The sequence below is a fragment of the Podarcis gaigeae genome (genome assembly GCF_964106915.1).
Source record: "Podarcis gaigeae genome assembly, chromosome: 7".
Classification (NCBI taxonomy): Eukaryota; Metazoa; Chordata; class Lepidosauria; order Squamata; family Lacertidae; genus Podarcis; species Podarcis gaigeae.
The window spans coordinates 20,133,270-20,158,138 of NC_139683.1; the positions used below are offsets into that span (position 1 = coordinate 20,133,270).

Here is a 24,869-nt window from a genome sequence, read left to right on the forward strand (position 1 = left end):
ACTTCAGCATATCAAGGGAGTTTTGTGCCCTTAAAACTTGGATTTCAAAGTTCAGAAGCAGCCACTGATATATTAATCTGCATAAGCAATGCCTAGATCACCACCCAAGCAGTTCTGGAATTTTTCATGAAAGCAGGCAGACACCTGTTGCCTATGTTTGGGAAGTAGAAGTTGCTATCTCAGCTTAACCTTCCAGCAGGGCTTTTATCTTGGGAGTTTAAAGATGCAAGAAAGCAAACATCACCACAGGTACATCGAACAAAGCAAGATAATAGCAACATCTCCTTTTTTGCCTGAAGTCATGGCTGGCCTTAAGTAAATTATCCTTCTACGTACGACACCGTCAGCTTAAGTGGCTTCCCTAAAATTTATAATGAGGCACTTAGTACTGCAATAAAGGCAGGCTTTTGTGAAAACAAGCAGTGAAGCAACACATTCTTTAAAATTATTTAATTACACACCTTTCTCGTAATAAGCATAATAGACAATAGATTGCCATCATTCAATTATTTACACCCTTTTCCCTTTAGCTTCAAAACAGGCATTTGAAGAGTTTATGAAGTAGCAGCTCTTCTCGCAGTGGGAGTGCACGGGGATAGGGCTTCTGCAGGAAACACTGTCCCATCTTGAGGGAATTAAATGGGATGATGCTGTCGTTGTTTGAACTGTCCAGTTGCTTTATGGAAGAACGAACCGTCTCTTCCAAGATGGCTTTAAAATAAGTAGTGAGCCGGAGTTCTAAAAATACTGAGATCAATACAAAATGATGAAGCTGAATTCTCTCCCCACTGCTGGCTCTGTGAGACCAAGGCAAATGTTGTTAGGACAGCTTCACACCAATTTTATTTTGTTCTTTCTTCATTAACCGCTGTGCTTCTTTCTCCATTTTCTTCCTTTGTTGCTCAGCTGCCCTTTTTTCCCTTTCTGCTATTTTCTGCTGCCTGCAATTTGACAAAAAATAGAATTGCATCAATGGATGCAAAAGATGGAAATGACTTTCCATCTAATGGATGCAAATACTTTCCATATACAGAAGGTGCACAAATATAGTGACACAGAATTAATGGCTGCCTGAGATGGGACCAATACAGGCCCCCCATGGAATATAATCTTCTTTCCAATACAATTTAGAGCTAAGCAGTCGAACATGTTAACCAACATAAGCTTGGTAAAACAGATGTGAGCATTGTTTGAAGTAAAATTCACCCCTTCTCGTGGCAGTTGGGTAAGATTTCAGACCATGTATTTTGACTACGGCATGGGAAACCATCCATGGCCTTAACACTAATCCTTAAGAAAGTAAAATATAAGGAACGATGATTGTTCTTTAAGCAAGAATGGGAGAGGCTTGGATGTATACTGAGCCCTCTGGTGGCTAGGGAAGGTATGATTTTAAGGATTCAGTATTTCCAACAATTTAAACTATTCTCCTTTGCCAAGATCTCATACGTATACAATCGTACCTTGGTTCTTGAACGCCTTGTGACTCGAACGTCTTGGCTCCTGAACACCACAAACCCAGAAGTAAGTGTTTTGTGAACTTTTCTGGAAGCCGAACATCTGACGCCTTCTGCGGCTTCCGATTGAGTACAGGAAGCTCCTGCAGCCAATCAGAAGCCACGCCTTGGTTTCTGAATGTTTTCAGAAGCTGAACAGACTTCCGGAACGGATTCTGTTTGAGAACCAAGGTACGACTGTATATTATAACAACAACCTTTCCTGCTCATCTTTACAACTATACTTAAACAAAACTCATCAATGCTTTTCTACCAATCAGAATGGGATTTTGAATGAAGCGCTGTAGCATTCTGTTCAGTACGCTTCAACATTTTTTATCAGCAACTTAGATGAAGCGGAATCCTTAGCAAATACTGCAGATCCCGCCTTTCTTCCATCATGAAAGAAAGATGGTGTACATGTGACTCCAATTCAGGCACAGCTTCTTGTGCCTTCAAACCACGCTGTTTGGGTTCTTGTGCTGACTAAGTACACAATAGGAAGGTATACAGAAGCTGTCATTTATAAACTCTTAGCTGAGCCGGACCCTGGATATGGCCTTTTCTCCACTTTTTATTGATAAATAGTATTTTTTACAAGTAAGCAAATAAAAGGGGCTGCATTCAATATTTGCACTGGTGTAATGAGACTTCTCTTCCCTGTGCACACTGCAAAATCTGCTCTAGAAGGGCCCTCGAACATCTGGGGATGGTGGGGTGGAGAGAAGAGGAAGCCCCACTGCATGCATGAAAGTCCATCATGCCAGCAGACCTGAAGCATTGGATATGGTCCATAATTTTTATCCTGATTTTAAACCAAATCTGCAAAAGCGGATTGCAGAAGAAAATAGAACCGAACAATAAAATGTTCAAATTAAGAGCAGAAAACAGCCTTAAACAGAAGCAATCAAATGCCTGGGTGAATAGAAGATTATTGGCCTGGTGCCTAAAGTGCTGGATATGTGACAAGTGAGCAGCACTGGGAACAGCATTCCAATATTAAATTCACAAGTGTGTTGGGGCTTTGCAAATTGCAATGATTTTACTGTTATGAATCTTCACAGTAATTGTATTGCCTCTTTATACTTGGGGTTTCTGTTTACAGTGGTACTTCTGGTTACGCACAATTCGTTCCGGAGGGTCGTTCTTAACCTGAACTGTTCTTAACTAGAGGTGTGCTTTCACTAATGGGGCCTCTTGCTGCCGCTGCGCCGCTGGCACACGATTTCCGTTCTCATCCTGGGGCAAAGTTCTCAATTCGAGGCAACTCTTCCAGGTTAGCGGAGTTTGTAACCTGAAGCATTTGTAACCCGAGGCGTTTGTAACTCAAGGTACCACTGTATTTTTTAATTCTCTTATATGAATGCTGTGCTCAGTACAGTGAAGAGCTTAGGTGACCTTAAACTTGCACACTTCCCAGTCCCTCTGGTGAGCTGCTTTCATTTTCTACTCACCACAAACCAATTTCAAACCCTGGTTTATGAAGCTTGCTGGTTTCTATAAGCCACAATTAAAATTTAACTGCTTGAACATGCTTCTGTTCAAAAACAAGCAACGGGTTGCATCCAGTGTTCTGTGCTAATCAGTCCACTGGCGCAATTGTTGAATGCACTGAAGTTCACTGTGCCAGCGAAAATGGCCCAATAGCATCTAATAGCTCATGACTGTATCAGAAAAGGAAAAGGGGTCAGGGAGGAGCATACAAGCTGAAGGGTTCATTCATATGACAATGAACTATAGCTTAGTGTTACATGCAAACACGGTTAAAAGTGGATGCTCCCTGAATCAATGCCTGCTAGTTAACAGTAAATATTTACAGTACAGCCAATTATAAGATTGTGGGAATTTACCTAAGAACCTCTTCTGCTTGCCAGGAGGCATCTTCCTCTTCTTCCCAAGCATTTCTGTTTTCTTGCCATGTCTCCAAGTCTCCCAGTTCTGGCTGGAAAAGGACAAGAATTCAACACACATCTATAGAGAGAGACTCAACTTGCTAAATCTCAGAAAACTGTTATTCCACATTTGGGGTGTGTCATCCAATTTATAGGAATGGAATCCTAGTTAGGCAACAGCAACTCTACCACTCTCCACAGTACTTAATGAAGACAGCCATGTGTTGAAGGAACTTCCAAAAACACAGAAGCATTTTCTGCTTTCTAGTGCTGGCCAAGACATTATTAATTCCTTAACTGTGCATACATCACTCTTCCATGTTCCTGCCATACTAGATTGTAACATTCCCTTTGGGAACATCTGTCTAAAACTCCTGAAGTTTTTACTAGCAGACAAAGCAAACTATCACAGATGTCTCTGTCACGTCCTAGTTTTTACATACACGAAATCCTAAATTTATGTCAATGAAAGGCACGATATATAGGATTGGATCCAGAAATGTTCCCAAGAAAGGGGGTTAGCACAAGGTGAGGTTTTTTGCTCCTCCTCCCTCAGCATCTTCCAAGGATTAGGGGCACCCTGCTGAATGGGGTGGGCTGCAGAACAGGGGGAAAAGGGGAAAAGGGAGAACTGCAGGAAGTCTTCAGAGAAGGTGTTTCCACCTGATTTTCCACAGTCCCCCTTTCACCCTCAGCTCCCCCACTGAGCACAACACACCCTATTCAGCAGAGTCCCCTTGACACCCATGGGAGCCTTTTGGCAGGCTTGGGGGGTTGACAACCACTTCCTTTTATGGGCAATTGTCTAATGCATCACATCCTTTTCATGGGAGGTAGTGGAAAATCACCACACTTATCGATAGAGAGAACAAATGGATGCACTGGTTTAGTTCTTAATTTTGATAGAAATACTTGTTGCATGTAATAGGGCAGGCATGTCCAAAGTCCGTTTCAGGGGCATAATCCAGCCCGCTGGTCGGTTTAATCAGGCCCCTGTGGCAGTTTATTCCCTGGGGTAAAATCCAATAAAAAGCTCAACAACTTCAATCCTAAAAAAAGGTCAACACCTTTGGTCAGCCCTTTGGCTGGCCCTCACGCATGTTCACTTCACCAAATCTGGCCGTCTTTGAAAAAAGTTTGGATACCCCTGTAATAGGGGTTAAGGGGGAAGTGAATGAATTGAAGCAATCCTACAATTTGAAAGCTGGGGGAGCAGACTGGATCAACCAATACTGCAGCTGGGCTAACATGCCATGGAGAACAATAAGCAGGAAAGAAAGTGTAGTGAGCAATGCCTGAAGCTACTCTACTACAAGCCACCAAAATAGCTGGTCAGTGCTTGGAAGGGTTAGGCTTTGGCAGTTCAACCATTTTTATTTTGCAATTTAGCAGGTCTTTTGTATTATGGGAGGTAGGAGTACAGGTAGGAGTGATATAATCAACAAGTTTCAAGAAACACTCTTTAAAACAAAGTGCTGCCTTTGGAAATTTGGCATTGGAAAGTACCCTTAAGAGACATTCCAACAACAACCTGCCTCTGAAAAAGCAAAATTAGTTACACATTCATCTGAGATAAAACAAACACAGAAAGTGATCAGTACAGAGAAGATACTTACAGACTGATGAATAAAAGGAGTGTCTTGTGTTGCTGCTAATCTACTAGAAAATCCTGCACTGACATCCTGGTTCCCAAAACTTAAGGGTTCGCGTTTTTTAACAATAATCTGAAATATAACATTGGAGAAGAAAGAGAAAACATATCATAAATACCTCCATTATTAACAGAATGAATTGCAAGATTTTCAAGCTTATTAACCTACTGTGGCCACAATGAATCATGCCTCATGACAATATGATAACTGACTACTTGACAATAAGGTACAGACTCACACCCGCACATCTGTGAATTGGAAGAAAACTCGTGCACACAGGCATTCCCACACTTCCCAAACAATGAACCACTCTGCATGACCTCTACACTTATGCTGCTCACTCTCCCTCCCAACCTCTTGCAGCCAAATGATCAGAAGCATCTGCATCCAATTTTAAAATATGGTTTCCCATTATGTCCAAACTTTGGTAACGCTGCTTTACTTAAGCTCTAGTCAGCGAGAATTTAGCCAGGACTAAACCATGGTCTCAGATTTCAGTGTGTTTCCACTAACCAGAGTTAAACAAACTGGTGTTTCCCATGTTTGGGCAAAAACAGAACCCCATGGCCTGTTTAAAAACAGAAAAGGTGCTTATGATTTCCTCTTTGTGCATTCCGAGGAGGAGAAAAGGGACAAAACCAAAGCTTAAGAAGGCTCGTACACTTCTGAACCGAGTCAACACTGCTCTGGAAAGCTTAATTGAACCAACTCCCTTCGTATCATACTGTCGCCAGTAAACATACAAGCCAGTCACCTGATTACAAATGAAGTTCTAAGCTACAGAAAGGAGTAAGCTTCCTCTGAAGTCTCCAAAATTTGATACAAGCAGCAATGCAACTATCCATGCTGGTGTACTTGTAGCAACCCAGACTAGCCAGTTAAGAGATCAAGATGGAGTAACACCTTTAATTTTGCATGTTATCCCTCTGCCACATACAACCATGTTGTTGCATTACAATACTAAAATGCACCAGACCAGCTGATTCACACAAATAAATTTCCTCTGCACCAAATACTAATAAGGACTGAGAGATGTTACATAATGTTTGGTGTCAAGCGTGCTTGAAACCTACTTTCTGTGTTTTCCTTATTGTTGGCGTCATGTCCTTAAAATAGTCAGGCTCCATTTCTTCCAGACCATTTTGCTGATTGGCCACATCGCCATTGCCACCTTCAATCTTCACGCTTGTAGGTGCATCTTCATCCCACGAAGTCCAGTCTTCTACTTCTGACTAAAGATGAAAACAGTGAGACTTCAGCTTTCTATTTGCAGCTTCACACTCATAAAAAAACAATCTATATTTGACTGAGCCACTTGGAATTACTATTGTTCAATCACTGACATTAAAAGGTATTACCTGCTTTGGAACCAACGAGTAATCCACAGTAGTTGGTAGAGTTATTTGATCTCCACTAAGTTTTCGCCCTCTTCCAGTCCTGAAAAAGAAAGGCAAGGATCTTCTTAGTTCTGAAAAGACGAACACTAAAAGCTATTAGTAAGGCTAAATATGTTAAAGAAAATGATTGAATGTAGCTAAGTGAAAATGCAGTGGATTGAAAAGGTTAGTAATTTTTGTGTGAACAAGCAAAGATTAATATCTGCTTTTGAAGAAGTGCTGGTCTATATCTTTTTCTTAATTTAAACCTCCCACTACTATCCTAGTTACTGTAGATGTCTCTCAGCTGATGCAAGTAATTTCCTTCATAAGAATCAACATACCTGACTACTTCTTACCAAGGTACAGACTCCTGCTTGCACATCTGTGATTTGGAAGGGAACACATACACAGTGTGATGACATCTAGATAGTATGGACTACAATTCTCTTTGATTCCAACCATTGCACATGCTGGCTGGGGCTGATGGAGTTAAGTGTCCATACCATTAGGAGAGCATCTTATTGCCTCCCCCTGCTTTACAATATATAAAAAGAAGAGGTCACTTCCTTTTCCAATTGCTCTTCCTCCTGTGGAATCTGGCCATTAAAATCCTTGTGTTGGGACATTAACTGAAGCAGTAGCCTGAATAGTTTCTCTGTACCAAAACACAGGCACTGAAGTGTGTAAAGAACTTTGAACTTTGAAGAGAGAATTGTGCCTGGAAGACACAGCTTTGAGTCTTTAGTTTGATAAAGTCTTGCTAAATTTCTTGAATTATGCAGCCCAAATGGATGGAACGGTGTTTAACATTCTTTATTGTATGCATGCTTCTCACTATTTATATTGGGGTGGTGGTGGTGGTAGTGGTGGTGAGTGAGTGAGTATAAAGCCAGAGAGAATAATAAGGGAGTGGGAATGGGAACTATGCTGTAACTACCAAAATCTTCACAGGGACTGTACTTTTGTTTTCTAATTTTTAAGTAAAGTGTTAATATTTTCAAGGTTCAATCTTGAACCAAATTAAAGTTCATAGAACCACTACTGAATGAAAACTACAGAAGCAACAAGCATACTTCTACATTTAAAAAAAAGTAGTAGAGGGGTAGCTTAGTCGGTAGCATGAGACTCCTAATCTCAGCGCCATGGGTTCAAACTCCACTTTGGGTGAAAGATTCCTGAATTCCGGAAAGTTGGACTAGATGATCCTTGTGGTCCCTTCAAATGCTATGATTCTGCATGCCTCAATTTGTCCATGGCTTTTTTTTGGCTGGGGGGGGGCAGGGTTGAGTAACAGATAACAGATAAAGATTCATTGGCACCTTAGACCAGTGTAATTACTGCTGCAAAGACTTTCTGAAATTGTTTCTATTTGATGTTTATTTACAGTATTATCTAGCTATGTTTATTCAGCAAGAGGAAAAATATTGAGTATGCAGATAACAAACAAACAAATATTGAGGACAGAAAATCCAGTGACATGAATACAAGATCTAGTTAGCTCTGGTAAGACCCACTTCTGAAAAGTATTGTGGCACCTACTGCTCCCTGGAACTGCTTGACTTTGTCCCTAACAAAGAATGCAAGACTTTTTACCCTTCTCTCTGTACTCAGAATTTTATCTACTTAATTAATTCCTCCAAAGGAGCCCAGGGCAATAATGCAGATATGTCAGCTAATTGAAATGACCTCATCATGCATTCAAAGGTGTAGATTCTGGCCCACAAAGACTAATGCCACAATAAGTGGCTTAAGGTGTCCCAGCAGTCTCTGTTGCTTTTGCAGCATAGCATTTCCTTTTTCCAAAGAAATGTTTACATTGTTAGCTTCTATGTTGCTAAAAGTGTCGTTTCAAACCAGAAAAAAAATTGTTCAACATTTCCAGGTACTCCAGAAGTTCCAGAAAAAGTTATATAGATGACATGAAAAAGAAGAGGTGAAAGTAGGTGCTTTAAAACAACTGTCATGGCTATTTCTCAGCAGTCCAAATAAGGTACAACTCATTTAAACGTGTAACCATGCAAATTAAGGTAGAGCTTTACACAGCCTGAAATTAAATAAGAAAACAAAGTTCTTCACAAATGAAGAGGGGGAAAACCTTACAATTAAACCAAAATCACATGCAAGAGAAGCTATTTACCTGCATATTAAGCGCTTAAAAAAAGACAGTACTGCTGCCAGGCATGTACAAATTTTAAAAAGACGGAACTGTGTAATGGCCATGGTGAAAGTCTTCACCTGCAAAAGAATTAATACAATTATGCCGACATGTATTACACAACTTTTTACTACCTTATGGATGCAGGAACAAAGCCAGCACATTCCCATTCGCTAAACTACTCTTTGGCTGTAACATCCAAACCAGGCCTAACCAGCCCTTCTATGTTTATGCTCACTGAATTCATGAGTTTACATATTTTTTTCAGACCACCTTCAAGTCTTGCTTTTTTACCAAGGAAAGCAGATATTAAGAAGCCAAACTATAAGCAGCCTCTTGAAATTATCAGGTCCAGGGGAGAGGCGGGTTCTCTAAACTGCCTTTGCACTTCACTCCCTAAGCCCCACAAAGATAATTTGGAATCAGACACTTAAATAGTCCAAATAAAAATGGAAAAACTATAATTCAAGTGTGTGGTTCTCTTCTTTATCAAGTTCCACAAATGGTTTTCAGTAACTGCAGCATCAGGGCATTCAACTTACTATTAATTTTTAAAATCACAAAAAATTACTAGCCTGCCTGCCCATACAAACCTATGTTAATAACTTCTGACACATTAACAGCCTGAAGTGAACAAAAGAACCACCTCTCTGACTCAACCAAATATTCCCTGCATGGAAGCAATTCTTACTTGCCACAGTTTATCAACTGAGTGACTATTCAAGTGAGTTTCTACTGCACTTCAACAGGGCTTCACAAGAAGCTAATCTGAATTTTTTAAAAGAAGTTTATACTAATTAATGAAAAGTCAATCACACACTCTGTTTTTCACTTGATTTCATTAATGCAATGAATAGCATTTTGGATCTTTTTATGTCTCATTCACAGACAGACTTAAACTGGAAAATACAAATATGAACTTTCTCCTGTACTCCCACTCTGTAAACATACAGCCCATAATGCTTACCATTCTGGCAGAGTTTATTACAGTTCAGAACAGTCAGTGTTACCATGAAGTCAGTTAACCCTACATTTTCTCATGATATGCAACACTAAGCCTGCAATCCTGTACATATTCACCTGGGAATAACCATCAAGGAATTCTTTCAGACAGAGAAAAATAATTCTCTGACAATAACTATCACCATTTCAGCTTCAACAGTGCAATTTTGTGAAATAATTAAGAGTCCTACAACTCAAAATCTATTCTATTATACAGAAACTACTTTATAGTTCTCCCAGGAGCTTTACAGCATATTTGGAATTTTGTTATCTAACAAGGTCTTGTCTGTATGTCACAATGCCTATGATTTTTTATTCTTACAAACTGTATCTAGGAATTGCATTTTATGACCACAAATAACTTTATTAAGACAGCATGAGGTTGAAGCATATCCTCATATCCCATAATATATCATAAGTGTACTGTAAATGGCAAGAAGAATAGAAGAGTAAATAACATGATGGAAGGCAATAGTGGCAGGCGGGCAATCCTGTCCTGTTACTGCCTTGCCCTTCATTTAGGATAGAAAGGTGCTTCATCATTCAAAAAAAGAGGAGGTGGGAAGCTCTTAATGCTCAGCAGCAACTGATACTCCAGTGGCTTATCTACCTGTGGAAACTTCTGGAATTGGCACAGCAACGAAGTTTCTGAAGACATTTCAAAATATATAAGTGTACTGTGAGATTGCCAACATTTCTTCCCCTTGGATGGTCAACCCTCTTTTTTCAGCCAAGTGTATAAAGCTGAATTCACACAAGTTAAATAGTTGTAACTCAACTGTGTGAGGCTTTATAAAGGTAAGAAAAATGTATAAATAAGCTAAATATGCACATATCAGGTGTATCAGGACAAATAACCCCTCCAAAAAGATATATGTAGATTCGAAGATCTAGGTTCTCCTGGACTGGAGTTAATGTATAAAATGAACAGAAACCAATCAATGTCAAAAGCATTATTTCATTCACTTCAACTAAGCATGCCTAGGTTTGCAGGCCAAGATGGAGGAGTTCTCCATGAGAAAGAAAAAAAGTTAATCTTCACACTCCTTCCCAATTTGACACCAACTCGGAACCGAGGTGGGGGGATATAACCCTATAGTAACACAGTTACCTCAATAAGCAAAGGGTTCACATACACCTAAGAGGATGGAAACAGAAGTGGTAAGTTAGGTGATCTGTAGTTTCTCAGGGATAAATTCAGTATCTATTAGTAACTGATGTTGAAGCAATACCCTGAAAATCACAAGGATTCAAATGCATTCTGCAGAGTTAACAAGCATGCAACTGTTAAATGCCATGAAAATAATCTCTCTCAACCAACAGCTCCAACCAGTTACAGCAACCAGATAAGAGTGGCATTATAAAATAAGAATATAAATTTAGAACAATCAGACATTCATGATGCTCCTCCCCTTTACCCGCCAACCAATGTGCACTGTAATGAACTAGTAAATACTAGTACTAACTTAAGTTATGGAGCTAGCATTTCTCAGAGTATGTAAGAAAGGGCTGAAAATACAGTATCAGTCTCTGAAAATGTCCTTCTACCTTCTTCCACAACTTAAAGACCCTCCACTGCAAGGAGGTAGTCCTACCATGTACCTTAAGCATATCTCAGATTCAGTGAGCCCCTGTCATTGTAGCTCCCAAGAGAACATCTGGCTGCTACCCAGAAGGTTAATGGTTTGAGCTCACCCAGAGACAGCTGTGGGCAGGACTCCTGAATTGCAGGGGGTTGAATTGTAAGTTGAGTCTGTTCCAGCTTACAATTCTATGATTTTATGTCCACCAGTCTCATTTCTTCTTCATCTTCTTCTTCATCATCTTCTTCTACCTTCTTAGTCTACTTTCCTGGATTGTTCTGAAGTGTGAATGGCCCATAACTCTCTGCACAAGTCCTCACAAGCCATACCTCAGGTATATAAGAAAAGTTCAAAGCAACACACAGTTAGTGAATTCTCTCCAGCCTACTCACTTTTCTCCCTTCAGTTAAAACTGGTCTTTTGGCCTATAGTGTTTGCCATCCTTTTGGACTTCCCTTTGTCATCTCAGAAGCCATGGGTAATCCAATACAACCTCTTGAACATTGTCTGTTGTAGGTTGTTTAAAGAGCTAGACTATATGGTGGCCATGTTTGTTGATGACACCAAATTAAATGGGATGATTAAATGAAAAGGGATAATAAAGAGTTCCACATAAAGAGTTGAATGGGTACTAAAAGAGAAAATGGTGTTTAGTTAAGCAGGAAGTGATGCACACTGGGGAAGAAAATCCTAGTTTCATATATACAATGACGGGGCCTGATCTAGTGGCTACTACCCTGGCAAGCAATCTTGAAGTCATGTTGAGTAGCTCAATGCAAACATCAATCCTACATTATGAAAATGGCAAAATCCATGCTGGAGATGAACAGGAAATGTATTAAAATAAAAAGACCAAAACTATAATGGCCTTATACAAATCTCTGATCAAACTTCATATGGAATACTGTGCACAGTTCCAGTCACTGCGCCTTGCTGTGGTGGAAAAGGTGCAGAGAAAGACAACCAAAATTAGCAGGGGCCTGAAGCTACTCCTCTAACAAGTGAAGGATGCAATGGTTGGAGCTTTTTCATTTAGAGCAAAGGTAAATAAAAGAAGGATATGATAAGAGGTTTGCAAGTTATGCCTTTGTCCCAGTAAAAAGATAGGAGACCCTCAAATTATAGGCATTGCCCCTACTTTCTGCCTGTCCTTGTTATCTGGTTTACCCCATTTAGCTATACAGGTACAGGAATTCTTCTTTAGCACTATAGTACTTAATTTGTTCAGAGCAAGGGACAGTTCTTATCAATTAAGAGAAAACATGATTCATAACCCCTCATTCTCATAAGGGAGTAAAGGTAAAGGACCCCTGGATGGTTAAGTTCAGTCAAAATTGACTATGGGGTCATCTAGGAGCCAAGAGGTGTTTTGCTTTTTCAAAGTGACAAAATATATAGATTGAATATAGCAAACCCTTAATTTCTTTCAATACAAGTAGTAATCATCACTACATACTATAATGTATGCTAGGCATATGAACGTCTCTTGTGGATTTTCATGGGTGCAAAAAAACAAATTGTCACAAATGTCAACTCATACTGCTCAAAAAATGGCTATTCCTTAAACAGCAACTACCACTAATGTCCAGCATTCCTAATGTGTCACAACCAGAGTGAGTCAAATGCATAAAGTAGAAGCTTTGCCTTTTAAATATCAACGGTGTAACGTTCAAGTTGTTCGATTTAAATGGAATCTAAAATATATGACCCTGTATTTAAAAACAAAAAAGACTCATGAGTAATAGCCAGTTTCCCTTCCAACCAACATCAAATTCCACTGAGCTCGCTGGGACTTGCTTCCCAGTAAACATGCACAAAGTAACTGTAATGCTTATCCTAAAATTTTAACTGCCAATATGACATGCCCATGACTTAAGAGCCAATCTCATAACTCAAACTTATTTAGAATAGAATAATAAACTATACAGCTCGAGGTGCTATTATGAATCAAATCTAGGGGAACAGGTATGCAGTAAAGACATCTGGACAGTTGAACATGGAGTTTTTCTCCTTAAATACTAGGTCAATACAACAGTTTACAGTGAGTGACCCCTTCCTTGACCAGCTTAAGCATGCTGAACTTGTCTGAAGTCTCATCCAGTATAAGGTAAGGTACCCCTGCCCGTCAGGGCCAGTCGTGACTGACTCTAGGGTTGTACGCTCATCTCGCTCAAGAGGCCGGGAGCCGGCGCTGTCCGAAGACACTTCCGGGTCACGTGGCCAGCGTGACGAAGCTGCATCTGGCGAGCCAGCACCGCACATGGAAACGCCTTTTACCTTCCCGCTATAAAGTGGTCCCTATTTATCTACTTGCACTTGGGGGTGCTTTCGAACTGCTAGGTTGACAGGAGCTGGGACCGAACAACGGGAGCTCACCCCGCCGCGGGGATTCGAACCGCCGACGATCAGCAAGTCCTAGGCACTGAGGTGTTACTATTTCTGGGTTAGCGGAGTCTGTAACCTGAAGCATCTGTAACCTAAGGTACCACTGTACAACTATCACTAGTATTTATAGTACCTAGTTTAGAGCAGGTTCCAACTTTTACTCAACTCATTCCCACAAAAGGAAAACCAAGCTTATCAACTGAGCTTCGAAACGAGGTTATGGCCTTTGACTCAACCACAGATGCTAATTAACTAACCAGTGCCAGGATGTTTACCATAAACACCGCTAGATTACTGCAACCGTGTTTTCCACACGTTTACACTTTACTGCCGTTATCCCTCCCCGTATTCCTTCCAGTTTCATTTCCCCACTGACCTCAGGAACTAACATATTGAATGTGTGTGTGTGTCTGTTTTGTCTGCACTATCTCTCAAGAGGCTTTTAACCTGAGGTTGGATGGACATGTGTCAAGGATTCCTCAGTCGCGATTCCTGCATTTAAATTTAAACCCCACTGACCTACTACCCTTAACATCGCAAGATTGTCATGAGAGTGCTTGGACTAAAATTGTCAACCAAAAGCTTTACTTTTCTGGTTTATCACCACAACAATTACTAATACTGGGCTTCAGAAAAGCAAATAATTTAATTAGACAGTGCCTATATGATATCGAGTGAGAGAATAATTTGGCCACAATAAGGACATTTTGTCCATGGTATGATTATTTTCCACCTTTGGCACCCTATCTGCAAAATTTAACAATTCCAAAACATAGGCGTGCTTTCACTTTCGCAAGATTGAATATACTGCCTTCGGCTGGACTTGAGGGTTGATTTCAAAAAATTCCACCGGAAAAACAGTTATGTCCATGTGGAGATGGCATTATTGCATCAGTTACTCATGTGCTTCTGGCTTGCACTCCTTATAAAGATTTGAGGACCGAGGTCATTACCCCTTTATTATTGTCCATGCCGGGTCACTCAGTCACTGCTACTGTGTCCTTTCTTTTAGCACATCGAGATGATCAGGTGACAGAAAAACTGCAAGGTTTTTAGTGGGGGCAATTAGAATAAGATCTATTATTTGATTATTGATGTAAACCCCCAAAATGCATTTTCTATAGCTAAGTTTCTACCTCTGTCTTCAGTACATTTTATTTTATTGCTATGGCTAGTGGCTGATGCAAATAAAGATTCTTCTTCTCCTCTCTCTCCCCCTCATAAAGCAAAAAGCACATGCCCGAATAAAACTCCCTTTTTTTGCAAAAGGGGTGCCGCAGAACACCTCCCGCTGGCTTTCCACAACAAGGCTGCGACTCTTACTTTACAAGGTGGGAAGGGGGAAAGAACACCTTTTGGGGCTTCCCCGGTTAGCTGAGCTCGGCAGAGGGGAAGCGGGTGTCTGGGAAGTTGGAACTCCTCGCTCCGGCGGAAGAGCCGCCACTGGGAAGCGGGGGGAGAACCGCGGCTGGCCAACCAGCGGCCGCCCCATCAGGGCTCGCAGGCGGGCCGAGGGAGGGACGGGGCCCGCCTGCTTCCTCTCCGAGCCGGGGAAGCAGCTGCCCAGCTCACCCCCCGGGACAAGGCGGCTCCAGGGCGGGCAGCGCCTCCCCGGCGCCCGCTCACCTTGTCCAGCGCCAAGCGGGAGAAGAGGCGACACGACGGCGGCGGCGCGAGCCGAGGGGGAGCCGCTTCCCTCGGCGACCGCGGACTCCCTTCATTCAAGGGCGGACGCGGCCTCCCGCTCAGACGTGGCCGTTGCCGCCGCTGCTGCTGCTGCCGCCGCTGCTGCCATCGCTTGCTTCCCTCATAGGCCGTTGCCGCCAGCCCGGCCTCGCTGTCACCTGGGAGACCCGCTCGCGAGCTCGACTCCGCCTCTTCCGGCCGCGCCCCGCCGCTCTCGGCCAACCAGGCGCAGAATAGCGAGGAAGAAGACCGGAAGCGGAAAAGGCGTTTTGCGCAAGCGCCTCAGGGTGCTGTCTCCGCCTTCGGAGGCGTCATCTCGCACTTTGGCCCGAGGAAGGCGCGCGGGGGGAGGGGAAAGAGAGATGGGCGGGGCTTTTAAATGACTGGCATGCATAGCCGGAAGAAAATTAACTGTCAGGCTGACAGAAAAATGCAGTATTAACATTTTGTTTATTTGTAATTCACTCCATAAATTTAAAAACATCTGCGGGGGGGAAAGTCGGATGGCTTTAAAACTGACACAGGATTACTTATATATACATTGGCCTCCGTTTGGGACGTGGCACGTTATTCTTTTATGATGTATTCTGTGTTCTCATTTTGTATTTTTATGTTGCAAATCGCTCTGTGATCTTGAAACGAAGGGCTGTACACAAACTTAAATTATTATTATTAATAATAATAATAATAAACAAGTGAGAAGTTACATGTCATTTAAATGTTATCCCAGCCATGTGGGTACCAGCAACTGCTGTTGCAAATGGCCCATTCTGTTCTTAACTACTGCTGCTGTTTGAATTCCATGTATAGAAAAATAGTTTTGGCCGCTCCTGCCAGGAAATACATCATAGAATTGGAAGGGACCACGATGATCCTCTAGTCCAAACCCCTTCCTCTTGTGTAATAAGGCTGTATCCAATACTAATCCTCCTCAGAGTAAACCCACTGAGATTAATGAACACGATTTAGAGCCATTGATTTTAATGGGTAAAGCTTAGTTGGATACATCCCATAGTCTGCAATGTTACATACCAACCTAAAGTCTATTTGCTCAGCATTAATTCCACTGAATTAAATAGGAGTTTCTAGATAACATAAGATTGCAATTAAAAAATGCCATTGGATAAAATGGATTAGGATTTCAAGGTTCTTGATCGGGGGGGGGGGGGAGATGCACATTTTTTCTCCTTAGCCTGTGCCATCAGGACCTTAAAATAACATCAGAGGAAGATTTGATTTCTGAGATTAGTTTCTCACGGTCTTACAGGCAGGCATACTACCTTATTTTGTTGTCAAAATTGCCTTAAAGATCTAGCTTCCATTGCCATGACCTCATATCCCTCCCAGATCTTAATTGCTTCTTTTAAAAACAGCATCTCTTTCAACTCAGCATCACAATTACGGTAAGTACTATAGGCAGTGTTTAGCTATAGTATAGCTATAGGCTAGGGCACCAAAATATATTGATGCTCCCAGGTTGGGAAAGAGTAGGCTAAGAGAATACCCATCTACCCAAAATCCTACCCATCACTGCTCTGCCCCATCCTGTATCATATGGGCATCCTTATTTTTCTCTGCTGTTAACCAAATACTTTATCTAGCATGTGTTCTTCTGTTATTATTTCTACTACTGCAATTTTAAGAGACATTTGGAATAGTTAATAGTGATGAAAAAGATGTCAATCATGTTAAGCGACACAATAACCTTTTAATGGCAAGAAATGGCATTTCTTTCCAACATACACCCACAAGCAGTTCATTTTATTTTTTATTAAAATAGCAAGAATTAAGAAGTCAATGTAGCAAAGTACGCTTCCAGTAACTAAACATTTAAAAAAAGTGAACTTTCAACCCTAAAGCATGGGAAAACGTCTTCCAGTTTCTGGCAAGATTCACGTAATACAACACGGTAAGACTCAGTGGAAGAAATCAAAGGCTGGCGTGTTGAGCGAGGAATGTTCTTATTCTTTGTAGAAGCTCTTTCTTTACACTGTCGGGTACCAAGGCTAGAAAGTAAAAATAGGCAGCAAGAGATGAGAGTGGGGAAAAGATGTGAGAAATCAAGCTGTAGCTACATTACATGTGACAACAGGGGCTTAGAAGTGCTGCAGTGCAAACACCATTTTTATAAAAAAATTCCTTCCAGTAGCACCTTAAAGACCAACACTAAATTAAAGGTGCTATTGGAAGGATTTTTTTTGTTTTGACTATGGCAGACCAACACGGCTACCTATCTGTAACTGGAACCATTTTTATAGAATACATACAAAGTGAAGTGCCCAATTTTACATTCCTTGAGATTCATCCTGTTTAGCCCAGATTAATAACAAATCCCATGAAATCACAACTTTGGCTCTACAAAGCTCAACAGCCATGTATAGTTCCGGTCTACTGGGAAGTTGGTATCTCTGGGTTTGTCTGAGTTGTTGAGCATCTGGCAGGTCGCAATCTATAGCCCATGGGCTGTCTTTGGATTGATGGATCATATGAACTTTTGCACAGTGGCACGTTTGTGTCATTCTCTTCTAAGAGAAATCCCCCAGCCTTAGTCTTTATGGGTTTGTAAAAAAATGCCAGGCAGTCAGGCTAGGCTGAATTAAACTTTGATGTTAACTGAAATTATTGTATCTGTTTTTGTGTTATAACTCAATTCTATGTCCTTTAATTATTGGTTTAATTTGCTGTGATCCACAATGAACTCTGCTTGGACAAAACAGAAGAGGCCCTTCCAATCACTGAGAACTAATTAGGATCCAAGCCACTAATACGCATCAGGAAATACTAGCTGAATGCATTTTCTGATAATATTGAGGGTGCATGTCCAGTTGTTACATGAGACTAGTTGTCTGTGGCTAGAGCTGTGCTGGTGCCAGTGTTTCACTCAGTACAATTCTTTCTTTCTTTCTTTCTTTCTTTCTTTCTTAATTGCCTATGGCTGATCACATTAAACACATTCAATTCATCTCTTCGCAATTAAGTAAATGAGCACCATAAATGAGCACCATTAGGTACATGCCTCAAGATGACAGAGAATCTTGTTTACAGTAAACCAATTGCGGCATTCTCCTAGATCAAGGATGAAGAAGGTGCATCTCTCCAGGTGTTGTTGCACTCTGACTCCCATCAGGACCAGCCAATATGGCCAAAGATTAGGAATGATGGAAGTTGAGGTCCAGATTCACTTTCCTTGTCCTAGATGCAGCAGTACATAAATCTCAGCCAGATACACATCAGTGTTCTTTGTGTATGTGTCAAAGCAATGTTACTTCTCTTACCTCTGCCTTTGGGAGTAATTTCTGCCACCAAATCATCAACCGTGACATGCTCTAGGCCTTTGTCTTTGATGACATCTAAGCAAGGTTACACACAATACTTCAAATTAGAAAATGATACTAGCCAATATGAAAAAACTCAACACATGTATTAGGGTTCATTCCAAAGCGCATTTACACATTTAACTTTAAGTGATCAGATGTGTCATGTCTGCATTGGACCTATACAGAAATAGGAAGGAAAAATATACTCGAAATAGTGACCATATAAAAGTAGGAACCTTATGATCTAGATAAGGAGGCTAGATCATAAATAATTGACCACCACTAAATTAGATGCAATTAGGATGATAAGTGAGACTGAGGAAAAATCATAAACCTTTGGGAGAATTATTAGATTATATTCTAAATGAATGGGACATAAGAATGTAAACAAGATGATAAATTGCGGGCAAGAATTGACAATGATGCAAGTGGGAGCGGGAGACGTGAGGGAGTCCAAAGAAGTTAAGAAATTATGCTATGATATATGTTACATTGTTCATTATATTTGCATTTATGTTTAAAAATCTTAATAAAAATATATTTTTTTTTAAAAAAGTAGGAACCTTAGTCAACCTAATTCTGAAATCATTATCAGATTTAGCTTGTTTGAAGCATAGCCTGGGTATAAATATAATAAACAGAAAAATTAAACTTTTTTTAAATAGAAATTTTAAGCAGCTGATGATTATGCGCTATAGGGTGGAATAAATCTTCTGGGAAATGCACATTTTGGTTCTAGAAGGAACTGGGTCTAAAATGCAGTGCTTAAAACTGCTAGAATGGAGATGGAAAGAAACAGTCAGGTGGTTGTTTTTTTTAAAAAAAAATCTATCAGTATTTAAAATGCAGATATATAGGCACTCACTTCCATATGCTTTGTACTTATGGCTTAGCTCTGTCAATACATTCACAATTACCGAGATCAACCGACAATTACCTTTGCAGTGTGCCTTCAGCTGGTCCTTCCAACCACATTCAATTAATTTGGCTCTCAGTAACTCTTTAAGGCTGTAAAACAACATGTCGTTAGAGGACAGTAAAGTAAACCGCATTATCAAGCCCCAAATATAAACTACCACACATAAGAGAGATTAGCACAAACAAATGCTTGGAATGCGGAATCTGCACTGGCCAAACCTAATCCAAGGGTGACACAGCTGTAACCCTCCAGATGTTGTTGGATTGCAGCCATGCTAGGTGGGGCAGAGGGGTCCAACAACCTGAATTAGAAAGCTAACATGGACCCAATAAGCAAAATCCCAAACCAGCTATATTTGTAGGTTTTTTTTTACTCCAAGTGATTAAGGGCAGCATGCATGGTCCCTACCACCCACCAATTTTATTGTCTCTACAATCACACTTAGTTAGGCTGAGTGATACCAACTGGCTACAGGTTCTCCTCTCCATCTGTGAGAACAGAATGCTGGACTAGATGGGCCACTGGCCTGATCCAGAAGGACTCTTTGTATATTAACACACCTTTTTCCCCTAGTAACGGACACAGAAGTCTCCAATCCTAACCATGTGGGGTTAAGACTGCAGCCATAGTGATGCAATATATTCCTACATGTGGAACAAGAAACAAAGCCCACCTACCGTTCTCGTTCTCCTGTTTCGATCAGCTTTTGGTTTATGCTTGCTCTCATTTGGGCATCTTTATTCATTTTTTGGGGAGTCTATCTGTGAACAACCGATCTACTAAAAAAAAAAATAATTGCAGAAATAAACCTTACTGAGACACAACATCCACCATTCATCTAAATTGGGTGTACACAAAGAAAGGTGAATATAGTCCGTGAGTTACATGTGGTTGCTTGCCAGAGTCTTGATAACAGGAAAGTTGTCAAGTCTCAGAAGCTGACAATGCATGGTTGGATGGGCAGGGTTTGATCAGGGGGGAATCGCAAAGACCTGTTCTGAGATTTTCCAATGTTTTGTTAGTTGGTTCTGTTTTTATAGCCGGATACTACATAAATCCATTCTTTGCATCTGACACAAGGACCTCAGTGGCAAGACAACAATTTCCGTTGTTGATTCAAGAGCCAAGCACAATGATTTTCTTAGACCAGAACAGTGAGATCATACGCAAGTGCAATGTTTTATTAATAGTTTTTTTACGAATTCCAAACCACTCCCAATAAATGTGGCTCTTTGTTCCCAACATTTTGACCTGGTGCCAATCCTAGGCACATTTACTGGAACGAAGTCCCATTAAATTCAATGCAATTAATCCCAAGTAAGTGTATACAGCCGCCTTTGCCAGCCTGTGCCCTCCAAATGTTCTGGAATACAACTCCTATCATCCTTGGCCAGCACTAATGGGAGATGTAGTCCAAAACAACTTAGTTCAGTGCACTGCAGCATTAAAAAGGACCAGGGAGGAGTAAAACAGCTTAAAGCTCCTCTCTGGAACCACGTACATTTTTGTGGGCTCCGTAAGTCATAATTTGGCTTAGCATATTGTGAAAATGAGCTCATTGTTTTATTTATTATGATAGTCAATTTTTTTCTGGCAAAACTAAACATGGATTCCCCCCCCCCCTTCAGTTAGGAACAGCTGGGGACAGGGAAAATGAGTGTGAGCTTTTGGCAGGGGGTGTATCTTCCTGTCTGTGCCATCCCCCCACTCATTTAAAATCAACCCTAAAGCAACCATTAGCCCCAAAGAGACCACTAACAGCTGGGGGCAATTTAAATTCAGGAAATACTGTAAAAGGCAAAGGGTTAAGACTCCCCCCTCCAACATCAATCTAAATCTCTCCTCCCACCCTCCAATATTTGTTCTTAACAAAAAAAAAAATCATTTTAGAATCCCAATAATGGATACCCCACATGTTTTGATTGATCTGCAGCTTTGGGCAAGCAGATATCAGATGCACCAGCACTGGGCTGAAAGTGTTGACTGATGAAAGTCTCTCGCTGTCTTGATGTAGGAATGGTGCATCTCAAGTTAGATAAAGAGATTCTCCTCCCCTCATGCAGGCTACTGCCTGTGCTCCATTGGACCCTTGATCTACACTGACCGTTACTGGTCCTTCAGTATTTCAGTTAGGGATCTGTCCCAGCCCTGCTCCGAGATGCTGGGAACTTAACCGGGGACATTCTACATATAAAGCAAAAGCACCGTCTATGAGCTATGACTCTTCACTTCATACACAAAGGGGTATATAAAAGTAAATGTAAATTGTGAGGGGGAAAGTAAAAGACAGGAGCCAAAAAGTGCACGTATGGAAATTTTGGTCTAGAGGTATGACGAGAAACTTACGTTTTAAGAAAGGAACACACACTATGCTGTTCCCAAACGGATTTCAATCACCACGGATTTCAGCGCTCCCTCTGCAAGGAAGATACAATTGATAGTTTTAAAACTGATCAGAAATAATGAAGCAAAGTCATTATGATAACGAGTCAAATTTAAAAAGAAAAAACAACAACATTTGTCCTTCAAAACAAGGACAAGCATTTGTCCTTCAAAACAAGGCATAATCAAACTCGGCCCTCCAGATGTGTTGGGACTACAACTCCCATTATCTCTAGCTAACAGGGCCAGTGGTCAGGGATGATGGGAATTGTAGTCCCAAAACATCTGGAAGGCTGAGTTTGCCTATACCTGTTCAAAACAGTAATGCTTTTAATGCAATTGATGGTCACCGATGATGTCTCTCCACCCCAGTCTTTCTGCATTTGCAGAGAACATAGGAAGGCAGATGGACAGAGCTCAGCACAAAGCAGAAATCAGAAGCTGGAAGCAGTAACGTGGCCTTGAATTGCACTTGGCTGCTTTAAGGATGCTACACCACCCACCCTGATAGCACATGTAGAAGAAATCAGGCAAAGGAAGGAATCATCTAGGCATAACTTTACACTAGGCTTTGGGAGAAGGAAGTAAATCCTTAAGCCTCCTCTTACTTCCCACCCCCTGGGATTTGGCCACAATCAGCTTTCATTTCCCCAGACCATCTGCCGACACTTAGGATAAAGGTTGGTCTCCTGTGTTTATGTGCCGACAAACTTAGGATAAAGGTTGGTCTCCTGTGTCCATTACTAAAGATCCCTCGACTGAGTTCTCATAGAAAAATAAAGCACTGGGAGGACAAACCCACCCTGCACCACTGAGGATCAGAAAGATCCCTATTTGAAGCCCTGTACAACTGCTGCCAATAAATCACACTGAAAACCAGGCTGATCAATTGGCAGCAAAACCAGAAGCGCATACAGTACACTGGTGTACCATTCATGCGTTGTGTGTTCTCAGAGTGGGGGGAACTCCGGCGTGCACACGCCACAGTCACGTTTAACGTGAGAACCCACCCTGAATCACCAGCCCATTTTAAATGCGTGCACGTTTCTAGTTGCCTGGCCAGCAAATTTCCAAAACACGCAGATGCGACCTACTGAAGTCAGGCGCATTTACAGCCACCCCGATTTTACACTGGGGAACTTGGATATGAAAGAAAGAGCCTTTCTCGACCCCCGTATCTGGAAATGGGGAGGGGGGGAGAGAGAAAGAGAGAGTAGTCAATTCCAAGTGGGGAGATCGGGAAAAGGGAGAAGGAGGGAGAGGAAAGGGAGCCATTCTTCAGACTAGGCGACCAAGACGCCGCCTCCTCCGCTATCACTCCCCACGCCCCTGCCGCCAAGTCGGATTACCTGCCCCGGAGGAAACCCGTTCCCTTCCCGTCCGGCTCCCGAGACCAAGACTTAACAGAAATCTCAACGCCCTGCCTAATCTTTCCCGCCGCAGGGATGCATGGGAAATGTAGTCTTTGGTTGTTAACTCTGCGAGCCCTGGTTAGGCAAAAGAACTACAACTCCCAGAAGGCCCTCCAGCCGCTCGCCCGCTTTGCTAGAGCCCCTACCTCCCCGTCTCGAGATGAAACTATGTCTCCCACAATCCCTTTCGGCAGCTTCGACTCGGGCAACCCGTAGGAGGGTGTTTTTTCCACGCAGATTTGCGCGGGTTCAATTCAGAGTGGTGCAAGCATAGAAAGCAGGCGGAGGAGTAAGGATGGTTTTCATGGGGTCCAGGTTGCGAAACTTCACCCGGGAGTTTAGGTGTCACTCAATTCAGTAGGAGTTAATGGATCGAGTGTGCAGCTTTCCTTAGATGCAAATCTTTGCTGATTTCTTTCATATATATATATATCAAATTAAATTTTTACAGAGATATATCACACATAAATAATAAAAAACACGATTCCAAGGAATCTCTTGAACTTCCATCCTCCCCTTTGCGGGTCCTATTATTAATCCTTTCCTCCCGCATCTTTTATGATAATCCAAAACCTTTACCTCTTTTCCGTTATGTCCAGAATTCAACCTTCAACTACACGTGATAATTCCGATCCTACTAACGATTTTAACTGTTTACAATGGTCTAAGGTAAGTTATAAATTTCCCCCATTCCTTCTTAAAATATTGGTCTTGCTGATTTCTGACTCTTAAATCTTTGCTGAATTCACTCCCAGGCAAATATGCCTAGCTAAAGCTAAACAGGGTTAATTAATACGTAAGAAAAGCACGCGAGTGTGTTTAGCAAACTTAATGGGCACCTCATCAACTCTTGTCACTAGGAAGCAAAAAAAAGCAACACACCAAAAACCCTTTGAAAGTGCAGTTTACTTCTGAGCAAGGTCCACAAGATTAGATTGCAAGACGTGCTTTCCCCCCGGCAATCATAGAGTTGGGCACCCGAGGGTCATCCAGTCCAGCCTGGAGCCTAGAGGGCACTCCTGAACTACATCTCCCGGCGTGCCTCAGTACCCAGGATCCTTTGCGGCCGCGAGAGGCGCTTCGTCGGCCGATCGCGACGCCTCGCCGTTTCAACAACAACTTTATTGGTTCCCGGGCGGCATGGAGGCGGCGGCGAATTGCTCCCTTCGCGTCAAGCGGCTGCTCTTGGACCCCAAGTTCGAGGGATACAAGTTGTCGCTGGAGCCGCTGGCATGTTACCAAGTGGGCCTGGACTCGCGTGAGTTCCGTGGGGGAGAAAGCCGTGAGGGGCCTGGACGCCTCAGTGCTCCCTGTCACCACCCTGTGGGGGGGGGGGGGGAGGAAGGAAAATGAACCCCCTTTCGAAACTATAGCAGTGTTTATTGGGGATGATTTGTAACTTTTTATTATCTTTACTATTGCCTGTAAGACAGGCGGGCTAAAAAGTACTGGAAGTTTTCTCTTTTTAAAAAAGCTATGGGGGTTCCTGCATTGCAGTAGGGTGGGCTAGATGAAGCTCATGGCCCCTTCACTACAATTTTATGATACTGTGATATCAGATCGTCAAAATGTCCCTGATTTAGAGAAGCCATCCCGGTTTCTGATATGA

The 24,869-nt window shown here is 41.8% G+C and overlaps 3 protein-coding genes across 5 annotated transcripts in view; 1 reads left to right on the forward strand and 2 right to left on the reverse strand.

Annotated features, from left to right (window-relative positions):
- Positions 1-435: 435 nt before the first annotated feature.
- EBAG9 (estrogen receptor binding site associated antigen 9) lies at positions 436-15,449 on the reverse strand. Of its 3 annotated transcripts, none has more exons than XM_083749456.1 (7): positions 15,171-15,449; positions 8,557-8,654; positions 6,399-6,477; positions 6,114-6,272; positions 5,005-5,112; positions 3,347-3,438; positions 436-941 (listed from the first exon to the last, which is right to left on the reverse strand). In XM_083749456.1, exons 2-7 carry the CDS (start codon positions 8,637-8,639, stop codon positions 821-823), a joined length of 642 nt encoding a protein of 213 aa, XP_083605582.1. In that variant the 5' UTR covers positions 8,640-8,654; positions 15,171-15,449; the 3' UTR covers positions 436-820. The 3 variants fall into 3 exon arrangements, with proteins under 3 accessions (XP_083605582.1, XP_083605583.1, XP_083605581.1); XM_083749457.1 differs by lacking the exon at positions 15,171-15,449 and adding an exon at positions 14,868-14,888; XM_083749455.1 differs by lacking the exon at positions 8,557-8,654 and having other exon boundaries at positions 15,171-15,422.
- Positions 15,450-16,985: 1,536 nt separating this feature from the next.
- ENY2 (ENY2 transcription and export complex 2 subunit) lies at positions 16,986-23,345 on the reverse strand. The gene is made up of 6 exons (XM_083749509.1): positions 23,198-23,345; positions 21,813-21,883; positions 20,144-20,245; positions 19,485-19,555; positions 18,506-18,580; positions 16,986-17,236 (listed from the first exon to the last, which is right to left on the reverse strand). Exons 3-6 carry the CDS (start codon positions 20,209-20,211, stop codon positions 17,160-17,162), a joined length of 291 nt encoding a protein of 96 aa, XP_083605635.1. The 5' UTR covers positions 20,212-20,245; positions 21,813-21,883; positions 23,198-23,345; the 3' UTR covers positions 16,986-17,159.
- A 675-nt stretch (positions 23,346-24,020) lies between these two features.
- Positions 24,021-24,869, forward strand: part of NUDCD1 (NudC domain containing 1) — a 48,006-nt gene continuing 47,157 nt past the window's right edge. Inside the window, exon 1 of the mRNA XM_083749200.1 lies at positions 24,021-24,518. Within this exon, the coding sequence (XP_083605326.1) occupies positions 24,401-24,518 (118 nt within the window). The 5' untranslated portion in view covers positions 24,021-24,400. The remainder of the gene's footprint in view (positions 24,519-24,869) is intronic.